The sequence below is a fragment of the Vidua chalybeata genome, chromosome 13 (assembly GCF_026979565.1).
Source record: "Vidua chalybeata isolate OUT-0048 chromosome 13, bVidCha1 merged haplotype, whole genome shotgun sequence".
In the NCBI taxonomy this organism is placed as follows: Eukaryota; Metazoa; Chordata; class Aves; order Passeriformes; family Viduidae; genus Vidua; species Vidua chalybeata.
The window spans coordinates 18534466-18553661 of NC_071542.1; the positions used below are offsets into that span (position 1 = coordinate 18534466).

Sequence of the window (19196 nt, forward strand, 5' to 3'; positions counted from 1 at the left end):
GGAGTTGAATGCTGGGGGTTTGTTTTCATCCTGACACTAATCTCTGACAGTTACAGATTATTTAACCAGCACTAATTCCTCTTGTTAAGACTGACTTTTGCAGAGACAAGATGAAAAAATGTCACTGACATCACCAAACCTGAGAGGTTTATTGTTAACACCTCATGGGAGCACACAATGCGGTTAAGAGTTGCAGACATTTCTGTCACTCTAATCAATCTAATAAAATGTTAATTAAAAGAACCAGAAAGATTTTAAGCTTTTTATTGACTCACTGTAAAACTTCTTTTTTTTTTTTTTTTTTGGATGAGAGAGAAAAAAACCTTAACATTGTGAACATTGACTTTGCATATTTTAAAGGAACTACAAACCAAAGCAAACATCCAACATACTGGTTTTTGGTAAATAAAATTTAAACATTACATATTTACAAATCTACAACCATTCATTTAAAAAGTGCTGCTTGCAGACTAACAAAGTACCATTTTTAAATCCCAGTGAGATAATATCCAGAAATACCCCTCTCTATTATTACTATTTGCATCTCCCATTTGTTACACTAAGATTTTACATACAGGAATTTTGTCTTTCTTGGGATACAAATCATTTAATTTGCCAGTGGAAGTCAAATTCATCAGTCTGTAACTGTACCAACAGCAAGCCTTCTCAAATGGGACACAGCAGTGTCAGAGAAACAGCACAATTTCTATTCACATTTCAGTATTTAATCTCCAATAATTATTCCAGTGGAACCATAAGTAAAGCAAAATATATATTGCACTGCAAATGTAAAACCTTTGTTTCAGGTTTTGGACATAAGCCTTATTTAGTACACAAAAGGAGAAAATTCAGTTCATACAAAATTTAAAATTGAAAATACGTCTCAAATATTTTATTTATTTATCTTTGTGGTATTGGAAAATATAGTCAAATTGCTTTTCTAATAAAGGAAAGTGAGATTTGAAAACTGTTTCAACACTGAATTGTATGATGCTCTAAAAATTATCAACCTCAGGATATGTTTGCAACATTGTGAATTGAATGAGGAAAATTTCCCACTTATAGTATGTTGTTATTCCGACTCTATTTTTATATATTTCTACAGTGGACTGACTTGCAACAGACTTTATAAAACAATTCATTAAGTATAATGATTTCACTTGATGAGCTATTACATGATAGCATAATTTAAAAGCACACCCAAATTAACATTGGCAACGCTTCAGGAGAGCCACGCTGGGGATGCAGAACAGAGGGATTGTGTGAAGGCTGCACGGACAGCCCTGTGCCCAGGGCAGTATCCACTCCCTGACAGTGCTGGGGGATATTGGAAAGAAGTAGAATTGCTTGGGTTTCTAAGTCTGAAGGCAGCTGGAAGTCCTTACAAGGAAGCTGGGAGTAGAATGGAGGAAGGGCCACGTGTGACAGTGTTGCCCCCACACCTGCGCCGTGTCCTGGGGATGGGGACCGGGCTCGGCTCTTCGGCCACCCCGGAATGGGAGTGGGAAGCTGGGTCATAGCTCAGCCCCTCTAACACCCCACAGCAGCTCTGGAAAAAGCACTTGCTCTCTCTCCTTTCATGGCTTGAAGGTCCTATAGAAGAACAGTGGCTGCCCCCATGGCAAATGGGAAACAGAACTGCAGGGAGCTGGGAACACGACCTTCCCCACGGCACACCCAGCTATGAGCTTAAGTACAGCAACTACTGGAGGCAAGATTTCCATGGTAATACAGCATTCCTACTGTACAGAGCAGAGCAGCCATGCACACTAAGGGGTACTTACAGGGAATGTGTTCAAAAATAGCCTGTTTATTTCACAATAGTTCAGAGGAGTGAAGAGAGTATCTCTACTGTGTATCTCGGTGAAAAAAAGGAGCTTAATTTCATGCACAAGGATACTGTACAAGCGTGGCAGTACAAAAGAGCATCACGAATTATTAAAATAAATTAAATGTGAAAGATGTTTAAGTGTAGCATTGCTAGCTCCACCTCAGGTGGGGGGATAAGTTTGAAAAGGTCAGCTACATAATTAGCAGCACGTTAGAGAAGAGGCATTACCCAATGGAAGCTGTATCCAAGACTGCATCCTGCAATTATCATCAGCACATACCTGCAGCTCTACAGGTTTTAAACCCTTTCTTCTTAGGGCAGCTTCTTCTTACAACTTTACAGAGGTCTGGGAGGAAGTTACAGAGCTTCATAGCAGCATTACTTTTCATTTACGCCTCTAAGGCTTGCTCTATTTCACTTAATAAAGTAAATGTGAGCTTTAAAGTTTATCACCTTTCTGCCTAAGTATTGCTGGTTTATTATACTTGCAAACTAAAGATGTTTTTAAAAACACCTACTGGTAGGCAGACTGCAATATAAAATCTAATGTAACAGTTGAATATTTCAAAGTATTATAACAGCAACAACTAAAATTAGGAGTGGAAAATTATTAAGATTACTTAAAATAAAGCTATTTGTTAAAGCACGATTTAAATTTGTTTAGGGTGTTTTATACAGTTCCATGTCTGTTTTCCCACCTCCATGCAAGTCTTCTGGTATTTTCCCTGTAGCCTACCTTCTGGTGAGGAGTTGCTATGTGACTGAGAGCACAGAACATTTTTTAAATGTCTAGAACAAGAAAACATGAGGCAAAAGCCATGACTCCACCACAAGGACTGATATAGCAGTTTTCTTCAGAGAAAACAAAAAGTTGTTTTGCCTGTGAAATAGAGACAGAACATTCCAAGTATGTTTAACTAAGCACAATATGCCCCAGTAAGTTACATTCCCTATAATTCCCTGTAGCAAGTTTGCTGGATGCACTTGAGTTAGCAGCTTTGGATGGGCATTATGTGGTGTGGTACTGAGTGTTTCAAACACAACCACCGAGACTCCGAGCGCTGCGTGTTCATGGAGAACTCACTGCAGGCTGGCATTTGCTCCGGGTCGCACCTGGAATGAGGCCACCCTAACAAATGCCAACAGCTGAGATGGGCTGATTCCATAACAAAATCCATAGGACTTTTCAATGTGGCTTCCCCTTCCTAGGGAGTGGGGAGGGAAGGGAACATGAGAGGAAGAGGAGACTTCTACAGAAGTGTTTCACAGAGACATCAGTGTATTCATTAGAGTTTTGCAAAATTTACCATACCTTCATTCTGATTGCTGTGGTAACACGTTTTCCAAGTGTGCATGAGAGAAACCCTGGATCTCCAGTACTGTCTAGGTGAAGGTTAACATTTTCTATTCTGCTTTAAAAACAAATCACTCTTCAAAAAGTAATTGGACAGGTTACTATAAATAGCAATGTACTGCAAAAAAAATAAGCACTGTATTGCTTCTGCAGCAAGTCCATTTAAAATTCACTCCAGTAATTTAAAAAAATTAAAAAAATATCAACTTACTATAAACAATTTAAAATATGTATAATACAACTTTGTATGCTCTTCATAACATCATGAATATTCTATGTAAACAATAGATTCTGAAGAATTTCCTTCGCTCACATTAGTTTCAGTGCATTGTTTCTGTCCACCTGTTACTTAATTTTTTTTTTTTTTTTTTTTTTAAAGGGAGCTGTAATATGTTGTCCCAAGTCAGAGAACTGATTTTGTTTAGAACCTGCCTCTCCACACACCGATTTGCAGAAAGGACAAAGGACAGGGAAATAATATTTGGCCCATTTTGCTCTCTGTCCATCTCCACAACCGCAGCCAGGCCGAATTTCCCGAGGCCTCCTGCCACAGTCCATCGCACGCACATTCCTGAACACTGAAGACTGAGATGTTCCTTGTGACTGAAGTGGTTATTTTACACAGGGATACGTCATAGATATCACCTCTTTAGCCAGGTCCATTTAAAGATATGGTTCTCCAAAAATCTTTCTGCATTCCATCACTCCAGTGCTGGGTGGTCTGTCGCAGTTATGAGTGTTCTTCACTTGATTAGCGGTGAGACGATCATAGGCCATTTTGTACTCTCTGTCAAAAGCATCTGCAGCAAGGGAAAAACAACTTTAGATAGCAAGCTCAAAAACAACACCCAAATGCCATGACAGCTGCATTTTTCAGCACAAAATATCTGTAAAGTCCTTTTTATCTGGCACTTACCACAGAATGGCACACATCTAATCTACAGATTATTTTTTTCTGGAAGCTGAACAACTAAGTTTGGATAAATTCATCATCTGTGCTCATTTGAATAGTTGGCAGAACTCACCTATATCAATGTTATCTCTTCCCAGGGCAACAAGTGAAAGAAACAGTATTTCTCTGTAAAGGCTCCTGAAATGGTAAAAACCCCAATTTATATACTGCACGGATACAGCACAAAATCTCTATTAAAAATAGATTGAAGCATTTGAAGACAACTTATTAAAAAGAGGCATTTTGAACGTAATTCCTGATTGTGCCTCCAAAATATTGTCATTTCTGAGCTCTGGAGAATGCCCTGGGTTCCTCACATGTGGACATCACCCATGGTAGGTCCCCTGAAGCTGCACCAAGTGCGTGCAGAGAGAAACACACACAAACACTCAACCAAATTCCATTAAATTTAACCAGTCAGGGAATTTGCTTTTCTGCATTTTCACATTAGCTTGAAAAAACAGGCAGACAAGCAAATAAACGCCTTGTCAATGCTCCAGCTGTTGACAAGCCGGTTGTATATTCTACTATAAATCAGTAAATCCACAAAAGAAATGAAAATTCACACAAATAATGTTCACCAATTCCACTGCTAATGGAAAAACACCCCTGCCTAAATATGAGACATAACCTCTCTTAGCTCCTTTTCTGTCATCTACTGAAGACTTAAAAATAAACCCCAAATCTACCCATACACCCTAGAAATAAGTGTAGGGTTTTTATTTTAGAACACCTACTAATTTATAAATAACATTCAATTAAAAAAATATATACATATTTACACAATCCCTAGTTCCCGTTGTTCAGAAGTAAAAAGAGGTAGCTGTAAAGGGGAGGGGGAGAGGAAAAAGTAAAAACAAAAAAAAAAGAGGAAAAACTAAGTTTGTGAAAGTTACTATAAAAAATTTACCAGAGTGATAAATTTGAAAACACTGGTGAAAAACATTGCAACATTGCTTTTTTTCTTTAAAAAACACACTAGGAAAATATAATTAATGTTAATAAGCTGATTATTGCCCATTTTTGCTCCAGCTAGGCCTGCTGGTGGTCTTACCTCTGTCTTTTAATATGTGGCCACTTGTTGAGCCTCTCCAGTATCTGACTCATTGGTCCATACACATCATTCATCTTAATGCTTTTCACCATACTCCTCAAGAGCTCCTGGTTAAAGGAGTCATCATCTTTTTGCAGTAACTGGACCATTGGGTACTTCTGGGCTGAAAAACATTAGAAAGGCTGTAAGAATAAATAGATTCTTTGTGTAGCAAGTACAGAGTTGTTAAAAAAAAGGCTACAGAATCTGTGAAAATATTGACATGTATGCAGTGAATAAAACATCAAGCCAAAAAATTATCAATGTAGAACACAAAAAGCACATAAGGAAACTCAACAGATGCAAGGGGCCATGAGCTATTTTCAGGTGTGTGATCCAACACCAGCAACAAAACTCTGAGTAAGCAAATTCTAAAAATAAGAACATGAGCTAAGTGGATGATCAGCATCAATGAAATGTATTCCCTCTCATTCCTCGCATCCCAGTGAAGAAAAAGCCACTGGCAATACCAGTAAATGATTTGAAACAGAAATGCTGGAAAACTAAAACTTGTTCAAGCAGTTTACTGCTAAGCAGAGAACCAATCTCCCTCCCAAAACAAGTCCCCCAAACTGAGAACAGCAACACCAAACTTAACACTCACTCTCAAACAAAAGAGTGCGATTTTGACCTGCAAGACAAAAAGCAGTATGATCAAAAATCAGTGTTGTAGCTTGTGTGAACTATCCACAAAGACATCTTTTCTCAACACACATGCTTCAGTTGCTCAAAATGAAAACTGTTCTTAAAAACACCACCAAAATCCACACAAAACAAAACTTACTCTGAGCATTCCACAGAATATACAGAGGCTGCCTCGGATCCTGATGCAATTTCATGTTGTCCCATAGCATCTGAATAAGAACATATTTACTGTCCTCTGACATACAGTTCCGTGGAATCTGAACAGGAGAATGCACAAAGGCATTTGATTACAAAGCCATGACAAAGGAGTTGTGTATTTAATATGTATCTTCAAATCTCTAGGTCTCATGGTAAAAAGCTTTGTTATTAAAACTACATACAGAAAGCTAAATCTGAATGAGATCATCAGTGACATGGCAAATGAGCATTTTGCCTATTTTCTACAGTCCTAAAATCTAGACTTCCTCCTTCTACTGCTTAGCTACTCAAGTAGCAACAAACCTGACTAGCAACTTATCCTCCTTCAAGCCAAGGATCACAAATTGCAGTGGGTTGAGTAAGAGCTAAATACCAGACCCCACAAGGACTGCTGAGCACATGTTCCAGAGTTTTGAATATCTTCCCTCAGCTGACACATTCTTTACCAATTCAGGACTGGGTTCAGGATAGTGCAAGACACATTTCCAAGAGTTACTGAATTATGTAATGATTTCCTATATGGGAAAGCAGCCATTTCTCATATGTCAGTGTTTCCTATCAGATCCCATACCTTGGAGTTCTTATTGCAGTGCTCAGAAGAAAGTATTAACCCTGGTAAGTTGCTGGGCAAGTCCAAGCGCCTGAAATACCACACCAAATTCCAGAACACGATGGGGTGATGATCTACAAAATCTGCCACTGTTATTGCGTGATCCCCTTCATTTTCAAGTAAGCTTTCAAGCTCTTTCCATACCACCAGAGGACTGAGGTAAGGAACCGTTATAGGATCAGGACTAGGCAAGCGCCATTCCAGGCCCAAGGAATCCTGCAGCAACAGAGGAAAAAATGCCATTAATTGTAACTAATGTAACAAATGTAACTGTTTACAAGGTCTTATAAATGCTTTTGCTCCCTATGACACACACCAACATCTAAAAGCTACAACTAGCATTAGTTTAAATAATACAACCTAGCATTTACTGTAATTTAGGAAGGTTAATGCTGTTACACACATCTCTAATCTATGTCAAACATGAAAAAAGTGACTTTTAAGGTAGAAAAATTACACACTGTTGGTCCTTGCAAAGTAGCAGGCAGGCTACCAGTAGGAATGATATGGCTGATCTTCTGGTTTTCCTTCTCATCTTCTTCCAAAGGACCAAAAGTACTGATGCTCCTTGCTACAGGGTGACTTGTACATTCTGACCCAGAGGCATTTTGTCTCCTTCCTGAGGGGATCTGGATACTTCTGGCATAAACATTGTCATGTTGCTTAGATTTGCTAGAGGAGAGGAAAAAAAGAAGAAAAAAGAATCTCAGCTTTTTGTTTTACTCTGAGTGCTCCAACATGTACACAGACAGACAGAAATAAATTGGAAATAATGGACCTGACAGTTTGAATTCTGCCTTGTCAGTCACCTAACTCATTCATGTTACTGTGCAAGTTTTACTTCCCCTTGCACCGATGATGAACACAAACATCCGCAAAAGAGCTCATAAAACTTGCAGAACTACAAACAGCAACATGAATTTTTATATTAGGGATGAAATGGTGCATATCAGGCAGAGAAAGCATGATGTGGCCAGCTGACAGGTAAGGGAGAGGCAGCAGAGAGATCCTCTCTAAAATCAATCTCTCCTCTTCAAAGAATGTAACAAATTTATTTCAGTTGATTAAAATACATGCATATGCACAGAGAAGCTGAGGAATTTCTGGGCAGGAAATGCACGTTTACCTATTTGAATTGACATCCTCTTGGACAGACATCAGGGATGTAGTGAGGCCTACAGTGGCTGTGGTGTTACAGGACTTTCCACTCTGATTGGAGAAAAGGGATGGGAACTGCATATTTTCTGTAGAAGGGCTGGACTTCAGAAAATACCTGCAGGGAAAGCAAAAGCTCAACATCATCCAAAAAAGCCCCCCAAAAAACCCAAATTCCAAACAACAAGCACTTCCCAATATGAGTAAAATTCAAATATTGTTATTACCGTCCAGGCCGCCGAAGATCTCTGATTTCTATGCTTAAAAAAGGCAGAAATAAGTTGCCACAGAAGGGACACGTTGTATTGAGATTGGAATCATCTGCTGTCCAGCCTGCCATGATTTCTTCATCGTGAACCAAACAGTCACAAGTCCGACACCGAGAACAGCTTGAGATGAGGACCTGCACAGGGCAGGGACAGAACCCACTAGAACACGTTCCCAAAGCTACTTTTGTGTCACAAAGCACTTAAAAGGCAAAATCTTTGCCCTTTGATGAATATTCCTCCCACTTGCATACAAGTTCATCCTCTAATTGCTTCTCAGATTAAAATCAACCAGTTGTTTAATACTATTTCTATTAACAATTACATCTGTAATCTGCAAGCATAAAAGTAAAGGAATATTTATGCAGCTACATAAATCATGATTAGAATTTAAACACGCTTTTGTAGTGACTGTCAGTATTATAAAAATGGGAAAAAGAAGATGCAAATGAACAGTTTTTAACCTAAATCCAGTGGTGGAGGGGGAGCAAAGAAGATAATGAAGAGCCACCCAAACCAAGTGAAAAGAAAAGTGATCTTACTAGAAGTTACACCAAGAAATAGGTAGTTCTCTCTTCTGTATTTTTAAACATACAGTGCTACTTCAGACTTGGTATTTTCACTTTGTTCAAATTTATCTTCACTAGGGATTTAGATGCCTGAATTCAATTGCATCCAATAGCAAACTCTTGAGAACTGAAGCTTTAAGGCCCAAAAGATGTGACTGAAATAAAGACCTTTCTAGAGCAGGATTTGAAATTAAATCTACTTTGTGACAGAAATATCCATCTGTCTTTCAGTGTTTTAGTTTGGAGTTTTGAACTTCACCAGATATACAGATAATATTCATATTTAAAGACACATGCTCCAAGTCCATCAATTAGATCAGTAAATCATCCTGTACCTCCATGGCGTAGTTCTGGAACACGCTGGTACTGCTGGTGCTGCAGGAAGACACCAGCTCTGATTTGTCAGGTAAAGGGAACTTGGAAAGAGAACCTGTTAACAGAAGAAACCCAAAGTACCAGTTATTCAGAAAATGCATTTTTAGCACCCTGTTTTTCTGCTCAAACAATACTGCAGTTACAATAAAATGTGTGATGGAAGATGCAACAAATGAGATACACTAGGACAGAACTGTGGAGTGTGAGGCTGCCATCTGCCCAGCACCAACCAAGGTAAAAATAAAAGCTACCAACAAACAATTTCCATATGTTCACTTTTCTTTGTTAACAACAGTTGGTAGCTTGGAAACAAATTTTAAGTAATTCAAAGCCACATTTTCTGTGTGGACAACAACTAGGGAAGGACTAGGGAAAGACTGCTGTTTGTACCCCAAATGACATCAGAAAATGATACAACAGTCATGATCAATTATTCAGCACAGATTAGGAAAAAAAATCTACAGTCTGTCTGATCACCAGCTTCAAGAGTGGCTTCTAAAAAATTATTGCAGATTTTTAAGAAGTATTTTTACTATTTTTAGAAAATAGAACCAGACCAATGATGTTACCATTACAATGTTTTTATGGATGTTTTCTGGAGCTGTACAACTTACACAATTACAGTGCTTACATGAATATTCAAGGACTCAAAGGGTTTCCTATTTGAGTAAGAGTTTTCAGGCAGTAAAAGAAAAATTTACTTCTTCCACAAAAAGGACTAATGACTAGGGTGATCCTAAACTGAGAATTATGAAAGAACAACTTTTACTGGAATGTTTTTGTGCAGATTGATGAATGCCATGCAAAAGCTGTCTCTTACCACACTGCTCAAACTGCTTAGCTGAGCTATCATGGGAAGCTGAGCTTTCCAGACTTGTCTTGCTGATGCTAATTCCCTTAATTTCTGACGTAGTGTTCTCCTGAGGAGAAGCACTTTCAAAATCATTGCAGACATCTTCATCGGTGAGAGAAGTAGATTCGGAGTCCAGAGCTCCAAGAGATGAAACACTTGCTCGGTCTGAATTTTGATCCTGAGAAAAGACGTTCCAGTGAGAAAATGAAAGGAAAGCAAAAATATTTCCAAAAAACAAGGGGCAGATTTCTTTGTCTCAGTAAGTTGTAGGCATGGCCCTCCCTTCTTGGAGGATCACAGACCTGTGTTCAGAACTGATGCAAGACAAGGCAAGTCCCACTCTAGGTTGAACAGCTACACCAGGATTCTTTTTTAAAGATTCTCCTAACAAAAATAATTAAGTGAAATCCTAACCATTTCACTCCTGTAACTTTTTCACCCCATTGCTACAAGAATTATCAGCAGCTGTAGGAATACATTAGGATGGACAAGGCAAGTCATTCCCAAGGACTGGGTACAGAAGTAATTTTGGTTTGAATTGGTGGCAGCAAACAACATTCTAATAAATGACCTCAGATCAAAACTAGCTTCAAATTATTTTGACAACCAATACAACCAGACTTCCCCTTACTCATAAAAGCAATAAAGACTTTAAACCAGTATTTCTTTAAGTGTTTCTGCTTTAGGTTAAAAAGGGAAGCCAGAGCAGTCTTTGTTCTGTCAACACACTTATGTTCTCCCATTAAATATATTCAGAACCCTAGCTAGACTAAAATTTTATTCAGGATATTAAAATTAGGATTCTGGTATATCAAACATGATTAAAACAACTTAATGTACCCAGTCTACAATGACACATGTCATGCAAGGGATTCATCACATGTGTGCCAGTAATTAAACCTTCACAAAGTTTTTTCCTTAATTTATAGGTTCTTAATAAACATTCACCTTTGCAGATGCAGCATACATTGCAAATTTGGAGTACCACTTGCTTGCTTTCTCTGCAACCCCTTTTCCAGCAGAGAACATGCTGCTTTTCAGAACATCAAACTTGGGAGTCAGCAGCGTGTCCAAGTTGAACGATGGTGATGACACAAGCGTCAATGCACTGGTTGTGTCCTGCTCCTTGGCTGGGCTGTTTGGGGAATAGGCTGGGGAAGACCAAAGCCTGTCCCTTGGCCTTTCTTCATGTTTTGTGTGGTAGCTCTTGGATTTGGTAAGACTGGGTGGCCTTGGGGAGTTTGGGGGAAGGCTGGACCTCCTACAAGGCTGAATAATGGTTGGGCTCCTTTTATTCACATTTCTGTCATCGAAGGGTTTTTGCAGCTCAATGCTTGGGGCACGACTGGACAAAGGGCTGCTCATGTTGTTCATGTACATGACTATTTCTTCAGCTAAATCTCTTCTTGCAGATGGAGTAGAAACACTTCTGTCATCATCCTCCTCCTCCTCCTCTTTCTGCTGCTCTGTCTCAGCAACCAGCAGAGACAATGGATCAAATCCAGTTTCAACATCTGTTTTTTCAACTGGCTTTACTGGAAAGCTGCTCTTTCTTTGCAGTTTTTTAGATTTTTCACTGGAAGTTTTCACTGCTGTAGGTGTTTCAGGTTCTCCATCCAGGTCTTCCAGATCAAAGATAACAGGAGACTCTGTTTTATCTGTAAAACTGCAATCAAAGGCTGCATCTTCATCACTGGATTCTTTCTCCAGGCTTTCCCTCTTAGACTCTAAAGAGGAAGATCTGATATTAAGAGTTTTTGGCCTTATGCTTTTCTGCAATGCACTAGAGAGAATTTTGGCATCAGCTCCCAGTTTTTCAACCATTTCTCCAGGGTTTGCTTCCTGGTTGATTCTGTTTATCATGAGTCCCACTAAGCCATCTCCACTCAGGTTCCGGTTCCTGCTTTCCCACGGCATCTCCCTTAAGTCAGCTTCCACTGCACTTTTATGTCTCTTTCTTAAGGATTTACTTTTTATAACTTCTGCTTCATTGGCATCCTCAAAAGATGACGTAAACAGCAATCCTACAGAACTCTCTGAAAAACAAATGGAACAAGGTGCTTTATTTGTTGCTGTACAAGAAAACTGAATGAAGTACAGAAGAATGCAAATTTGTCTCATCTTTCCAACATTTTACAACATAAATGGAATTCACTGTGTTGTGCTAGAGGTTGAAATACTGAGCTGACCATGGAAAGGTAACTTTTAGGAAGGGACAGAAAATAAAACACTTAAAAGGGAGTAAAATCCTACAACCTACAGAGCATTTTGAGAGACATCATCAAGTCTCAGCTGTATTTACTTCCCTGTTTTGAGGACATTACCACAAGGTTCAAAACCTAAGACTTAGCACAGGTATTGAGGAAATTGCAAAAAAAAAGCATCACTTTCTAACTTAATGATTTAGAAACAGAGCCAACAAAAGGAATTATTGTCAGCGAAATCGCCATTGTTTTGCCAGAGCATCAAGATACAGGCTTTAAAGTATATTACAATATTTCAAGCATAGCTGACAGTATTATAATAACCAGAACTGACATTACTAAAGACTCATGAAAGTGTCTTTTTCATTTTACTGCACAGAAACCCCTTGTCCATCCTGAAGGAATTAATTACTTGCTGGAGAGTATAAGAAAAAACCCAAGATTTTGGTGTTTTGTAAGCAGATGTTAACTACAGCAAAAAACAGAACAAACAAGAAAAAAAGTCTGGAAGTGCAGAATATTGCCATGCATTCTCCTGACACAGCATATGCAGACTCCAGCCTAAACTCCCTCCCCCCCACTTTTCATCAGCCACTGCTACTACAGCAATAAAATACTGCAAGTTTAGTGGCCAACAGAACTTAGGAATGCTGCTCAGAACTCCTTAGTAACAAATTAGATCTATGTGTATTTTCCCTGCACTCACCCCTGCTCCCCTCTGCCATGGTGCTGTCAATGGTGCCGTTGAGCCGCACGATGCTGGAAGTGGCTTTGTCATTGCTGGAGCTCTGGTAATTCAGTTTGGGCAGGCAGTCCCCACTCCCTTTTGTGCTCTCCACTTCAGACACTGCAGACACAAAAGGACAGAGTTTTGTAGAATCCAAGGAACACCCCTTAAATCTCAAGTCCCCATTACCTACTGGACACCTCACAGAGGATTAAGTGACACCTTGTTGCACCCCTGAGGCACAGGTTGATCTCTGCCTGGGCAGAGGTTTTCACTATGGAAATTTAACTCCCAGCATTACTTCTGGAATGTTCCAAAAGCTAGACGTTCCATAAGCTTTGCTACACAGGTCCTAAAAATCATTCCAAAATATCTCATGGTTGTAAAGATTAAGACCACCCTTGCTCACTTGCATTGAAGAGGTGAAAGAGTATTTTTCTCCTGCCTTTGCAGGAGCTCAGCTTCACACAGATCTCATTTCCCCCAGGACTGAAGTAAATGTGAATATTTATTCAACTCGTTTAGGTATGAAACAAAAATTCCATTGCAGGTGACTACCCAAAATAAAGAATTACTCCTCTAAGGGATTTCAGACAACTTTAATATTATCAAGCTGTTTTCAAAAGTGCAAAATGTTTTAGCACATCCTATTACTAAAGAGAGCTACATTTGTCTTAATTATGGCCAAAAAAAAAAAATTAGGGACAATTCATTTTCTGTATCCACAAAAGCTTTATTAAGCCTAAATAACTTGTCTGTAATCTTACATATATGTTCTCATGATCATGTGTAAGACAACTTTTCAAGAAAATTGAAGAAAAAAATACTAGTGCTGGAAGGAAGATTGTGGTGAAAACACTAAAGCAACTTATCTAATTCCATATTTCCTCAGACTTTTATATCACTTGATAATGGGATAGTTAACCCAAATAGTAGGAGAAATCCCACTGAAAAATTTAAACAATTATATTATTAGGGAAACATTTACTAAGAAGGATATTTTCCATGAATATACATGGGAATCTATAGTGCATACACAATTTTACTACACAATCTGATCTTCTATGTACTTGCAAGAAGTTGATGCTGCTCAACTGCAGTTGAAGGAAACAAGAGCAGCAGATGCAAAACCTGAAGAAATTGATACATCTCCCAAACTTTGAGAATTCCAAGGAGCTGGGTAATTTAGACCACTCACACTTGCAAAATTTCAGCTGCTCTCCTATTACAGGATTTATAAAGACACCAGACTGGTAGAAAATTCTTTTCTGTAGATTATGCCTATGAGGCAATTTCATTTTTTTAAAAGACAAAAACATTAGGCTATAATTATCATTAAGCCTTTATGCTCCCATTATCACTTATTTGAAACAGGAGAGAAAAAAGAACTGTAATTTTCCAAGTGAAACCATTAGACTTCCAGAAAATTACAGTTAGAGAAAGAACTTTAGGCAGTGGCATAAACTGGCATTATCACACACACTCATTGTGAGGAATCAGCTGTCCCACTTAGCTTTTGCTGGAATCCTTATTTATCCCCAGTGAACCAGATATCTGTATTCACAAGATACATACAAGAACTGGAGTCACTCTCTCTCTTGTCCTCCTTTTGTTCTTGGATGTCTTGAAGACAAGTTTTCCCTTGCTTGGCTTCTTCTTTGAGCGATGTGTTATTGGCAGCATCTGAAAGTCCCCCTATCAGTGCAGGGCAACATCAGAATAAAGACAATTATGGCATTTAATAGTGTGACATTGTTCAGGGGAATAAATTGAATACCAACAGTAATTCAAAGGCCTCTTATCAAGAACATTTCAATTAACAGTGAACATTTTACCACCAAATTAAAAAAAAAAGAGAAAAAGGATTGGCTTATTATAGTATAAACATTGAAGTGATGCTTTAGAGGACGAAATTAAAGAGGTAATGGGTAACATTTCTTTTTAAATACTCAACTAAAGCACTGTTTGACTTTAATTCTGTTGCCTGGTTTATTTGATCAAAAGGTCATGCCTTTTCAAGAACTCCAAGAGGCATCTAAACACGGTTTCATTTTAGTGTAAAATGTTTCTCAGAAACATTAATGTTAACAGAAATGTTAATGCATGTGATTCTCATGATTTTACTCTACAAAGTAAAAAGATTTAAATAATGCAGTGGCAAACATGAGTTTGTCTGCAAAAATAGATTAAAATGAAAATAACCAACATCACCCTAAAACCCCCTGCAAACATTCAAGCCACTTAACTGCTCATTCTCAAGCCAAAACACTGCCCAGTTGTAATTAATATGGTCTATCTTCAGGATCAAGAGGGTTCAACATAATTAAAAGTTTCTTTCCCTCTTTTCACTAAAGAGGCTGCACTGAATGGCTACAGACAGGGCAAAAATCTTTTTTTGCTATGGAAAAGATAAGAAAATATTCTGGAATTTATGGGAGAGAGTTTGGATTTCCTGAGGAGACAGCACACATTCCAGCTGTGAGATTTCATGCAAAGTAATCTTGAAAAATCAGATGATGTCAAAAGCAAATGCTATTAATTATATAAGTGACAGTTATTTCATTAAGGATTATTTACATCTCCTTAGTTGACATAGTCTGAGTTGCAACCAACATTGCTAAGCTCTTGCACAGTGCTTTGCATGGCTGGCTTTCAATAAAGTGATTACCAGGAAGCTCAGCTCCATGAAGAACAGGTAGAAATAAAACAAAATTGTTCAAGGCCATCTGTAAGGTTAATGATAGAGCCAGAAATAGGACTGGAGTCTCTGGGGTCCATAGGAATAATCTAGCCATAAGGCCATCATATATGTTCTGTTTGTCAGGGCAAAGATTTATTTGTACACATTTGGAATCACAGAGCAGCCCTGGATGGAAGGACTTTGAAAGTTGAGTCAGATGACCCACATACATTTATAATATGCTGTAAAGGTCTTCCAAGGTCAGCCTGCCCTAAACTAAACTGCATTGCTGCTACTTTACAATGTGCTATTGTGCTTTACTACCAGGAAGTTATAAATACGATGGAAAGTAGTACCTTTAAAAAAATATCAATTACAGGCATGGCCATATGACCATTTGATGTTCACATTACCTAAGTTTTCACTGGAAAGAAAAGGAAAGAACCCCCAAAATTTAGAGCCTCACATATTTTACTTACATCCTAGATAAAAATAAACATGATCACTGCAGGTGGTATGCAGAATCTGCAACCATACTGCAAACTCAAGGACTAGCTCTAGTTGCCTCTCAGCTAACATCAAAAAAAAAAAGGGGAAAATTAAAAAAGCAAGGCTGGACAAAAGTTTCTGCCAATTATATGACTAGTTATTGGATGAACTAGGGTAATTATAACAAATTTCAGTTTCATATTTTGTCTCTTATTTGTCTTGTAAATAGCTGATATAGTAAGTGTATAGCAGACTATTTCAGATTCAAAGGCAAAAAAAAGAGACTGCTTTTTAAAAACTATGCAGGAACTTTGGTTTTTTTCTCTAAAACAGTTTTATTGAACTCACAAAAGAAAGATTTTTGAAATATACTTTCTCATCAGCATGAAAATAAAAAAAACAGAAGGATGTGAATACTTTACCAGGAACAGATGTATGTGCAGTGCTTGCTGGTGGCTTTTTCAATGCTTTTTTAAACTGTGCTATTCCTAAGACAACATTTCGTATTTTCATCCAGAGGAAATAGCCACCTCGATTGCTTGAAGGCCAGGTGCTTTCCAAAACAGCCTATTTTGGAAATATCAAAATGAAATAGTAATTTCAGGAACAGTTAGGTGTGAAAACAGTAGTTTAAATTTCAGACTGAGTTACATTGGCAGTAATGCAGCAGATTTATAAACCTACAAAACCAAAACCCACAAAATGATTCTGTCTTGTGTTTCTTCAACTTACAAGAAATGACAGAACCGCGCCTGAACTGCTCTTTTATTTTCCTTCCTTTTATTTGCCTGGATAAAAATGCATTTTTGTCCCCCCCCATGCTCTTTAAAACATACCTTGTTGTAGTAGCCATAGGTGATGGCATTGGGGTCGATGCCAGCCTTCTGCATTTCGAAGAGCACCCGGACTGCCAGCACGGGCTGCCCGTACTGCCCACACAGCTGCATGAGGACCCTGTAGCACACCTGCAAACACACACCTGTGAGCCCTGGGCTCCCAGCACTGCTGGCCCTCAATCCCACGGGCTCCTTCTGGAGTTGGGGGTTGTTTTACCTCGTCAGGTGGATCTATTTTTTTGGTGTGCATTTTCTGGAGCACATCATAGGCAGTTCTCAGAGCCCTGACTTTGGAGTGGCAGACTTTCACATAGGCAGGGAGGCAGATGAACCAAAGGCCATAGCAGTGACGGAGCAAACACCTGGACCACATCTGGGGGATGGAGGAGTACTTCTTTGCAATTTTGTGGGCAGATTTAATTTCCTGGAAAGAAACACAGATTATTTGTGCGTGTTTATATCTACATCACACAAAGCTAAATGTTAAAAACTGAACATGTACCATTATATCTATGGAAACTGCAACAGTAATATTAACAATATGATAAAGTGGGAAGGAATATGAAAGCAGTGAGAGAGATTACAAAAACAGTCACTGTGCAATATTCCACTGCTAAAACTTTGCATTTCTTTAAATCTTTATTACTTTGAAAGTTAGAGTTCCTCAAAGTCCTGGGCAGTGAAAAGCAGTCAAGATGTGGACGTGGAAGATTCATGGAGAATAGTGTGAAGAAAGGGGAAGGGACAGGGACAGCACAGCAAGCAACAACCTGTACAGGGGCCCTTGTAGGATATGGTGCAGGCAAGAAGCACACCCAAAGAACAATTAACACAGTGACCTTACAGTCACCAGATCAGTGAGGAACTGAAAAACCATCAGGCTGCAGCCACTGCCAGTCAGGCTTTACAGCCAAATTCAAGTTGTCCCCTTCCAAAGCACCTCACACCCCAAAAACACCAGCAAGTACCTGTTTAGTTCTTCTGAACATTGGTGATGGGCTGTTGGGGCTACTGGCTTTTGAGGACAGTTTGTTATTTGGTGCTCTGAGAAATCCTTCAGGTCGTTCAAACAATTCTAGCTTTAATACTGGAAATCCATTATAGCTGTAAGAGAAATGTGTCAATTCTGGTAAGTCAGCTCCAAAGCAAACATGTCACACAATAGCAAAGGAAATCAACTACACACTTACACCAGAGGCTTCCCAGGAAATAAACACAAAAAGTAAACCTTTAACAACATCACTGACAGAGTGGTTCACTAATCCCTCAGCATGGGTTCATATGCCTGCACAAACAGTCTCAACCTGTTAAATTGATAAATGTATTTACTTTCATAGCATTTTCTTTAATTAATGTGCCAAATGCATTAGATTGATTCTAGTAAATAGAAGAAAATAATCTGTGTAGCTTAGTCCCCAGTGAGCATCATATGACTGAGGTTTATGAAAATCAATAGGAACAATATCAAACTATCTAAAACATTAAATCAGATTAGATATAAAAATATTTCTCAGAATTAATGAAGAAACCAACGAACTCATCTGACATAATTACTAAATTAGTGACACTAGTTTTCAGTGATTTTTCAACATGTACTCTCTCTTTCCAAAGAGTATCTGCAGTTTATATCATTATCAGTAACAGCAGCAGGACAACAGACTGGGTCCACTAATTTCAACTTTAAGCATAAAAGGTGTCAACAGCCAGCACAATGTAATGTGATCATCACCAGCTTTATTAAGTATTATTGCTTCTGTGTGTAACACACACAAAATTAAGACTTCAAAAGAACCCATCTTTTTCTTGAGCATCATAAAGGGACAGGAAAAATTTGTACTTCCTGACTCTCACAAGCAACTAGAAATTAAACTCTACAAGGGCAGCTGTTAGGATTTTGGCTGGCATCCTGCTGTGTCCTTAGGCTACCTGTATTGTAGAGGGTGCTCTTCCCCATTTGGCAGATGAGGGATCTCAGGGGGTGTTATGAAAACTGTGTGCTCACTCTTGTAGGAGTCATCCAGCTCTATAAGTCGTGTTTCCCCAGTTTTGTCCATATCTACCTGGAGGAGGAAGTTAAAAGAAAAAGTAGTTACCAAGGGCATTGTATTTTCTGCTGTTAACAACTGCATGATTAACAGGACAGAGTCTGCATTAGATTCAAAGAACAGCACTTTAAATGAAAAAACACCTTGCAAAGGTATAATGACAATAATAAGTGTTGCATTGGTTTTGTGAACTTCACCCCAACCCAATAATGAGTGTTTAATGGTATAATATGAATTGCCTGTTTTCAGGTAAGTATTTTAAGGAGTATGTAGAGATTAATCCTTCTGAACACAACCATTTCTAGAACTATGTT

At 38.5% G+C, this 19196-nt stretch overlaps 1 protein-coding gene across 3 annotated transcripts in view; it reads right to left on the minus strand.

Moving 5' to 3' along the window:
- Window positions 1-125: 125 nt before the first annotated feature.
- DENND4A (DENN domain containing 4A) overlaps window positions 126-19196 on the minus strand; it is a 48789-nt gene continuing 29718 nt past the window's right edge. For 2 of the 3 annotated variants that reach the window (XM_053954339.1, XM_053954338.1), the window contains exons 15-33: window positions 18764-18897; window positions 17806-17941; window positions 17055-17261; window positions 16838-16966; window positions 16424-16568; window positions 14408-14527; window positions 12812-12952; window positions 10850-11937; window positions 9869-10079; window positions 9009-9103; window positions 8066-8241; window positions 7810-7956; window positions 7145-7355; window positions 6645-6899; window positions 6015-6132; window positions 5835-5861; window positions 5192-5354; window positions 4211-4275; window positions 126-3985 (exon numbers count right to left, since the gene is read on the minus strand). In XM_053954339.1, the coding sequence (XP_053810314.1) occupies window positions 3849-3985; window positions 4211-4275; window positions 5192-5354; window positions 5835-5861; window positions 6015-6132; window positions 6645-6899; window positions 7145-7355; window positions 7810-7956; window positions 8066-8241; window positions 9009-9103; window positions 9869-10079; window positions 10850-11937; window positions 12812-12952; window positions 14408-14527; window positions 16424-16568; window positions 16838-16966; window positions 17055-17261; window positions 17806-17941; window positions 18764-18897 (3705 nt within the window). In that variant the 3' untranslated portion in view covers window positions 126-3848. The remainder of the gene's footprint in view (window positions 3986-4210; window positions 4276-5191; window positions 5355-5834; window positions 5862-6014; window positions 6133-6644; window positions 6900-7144; window positions 7356-7809; window positions 7957-8065; window positions 8242-9008; window positions 9104-9868; window positions 10080-10849; window positions 11938-12811; window positions 12953-14407; window positions 14528-16423; window positions 16569-16837; window positions 16967-17054; window positions 17262-17805; window positions 17942-18763; window positions 18898-19196) is intronic. The other variant, XM_053954340.1, reaches the window with a different exon arrangement.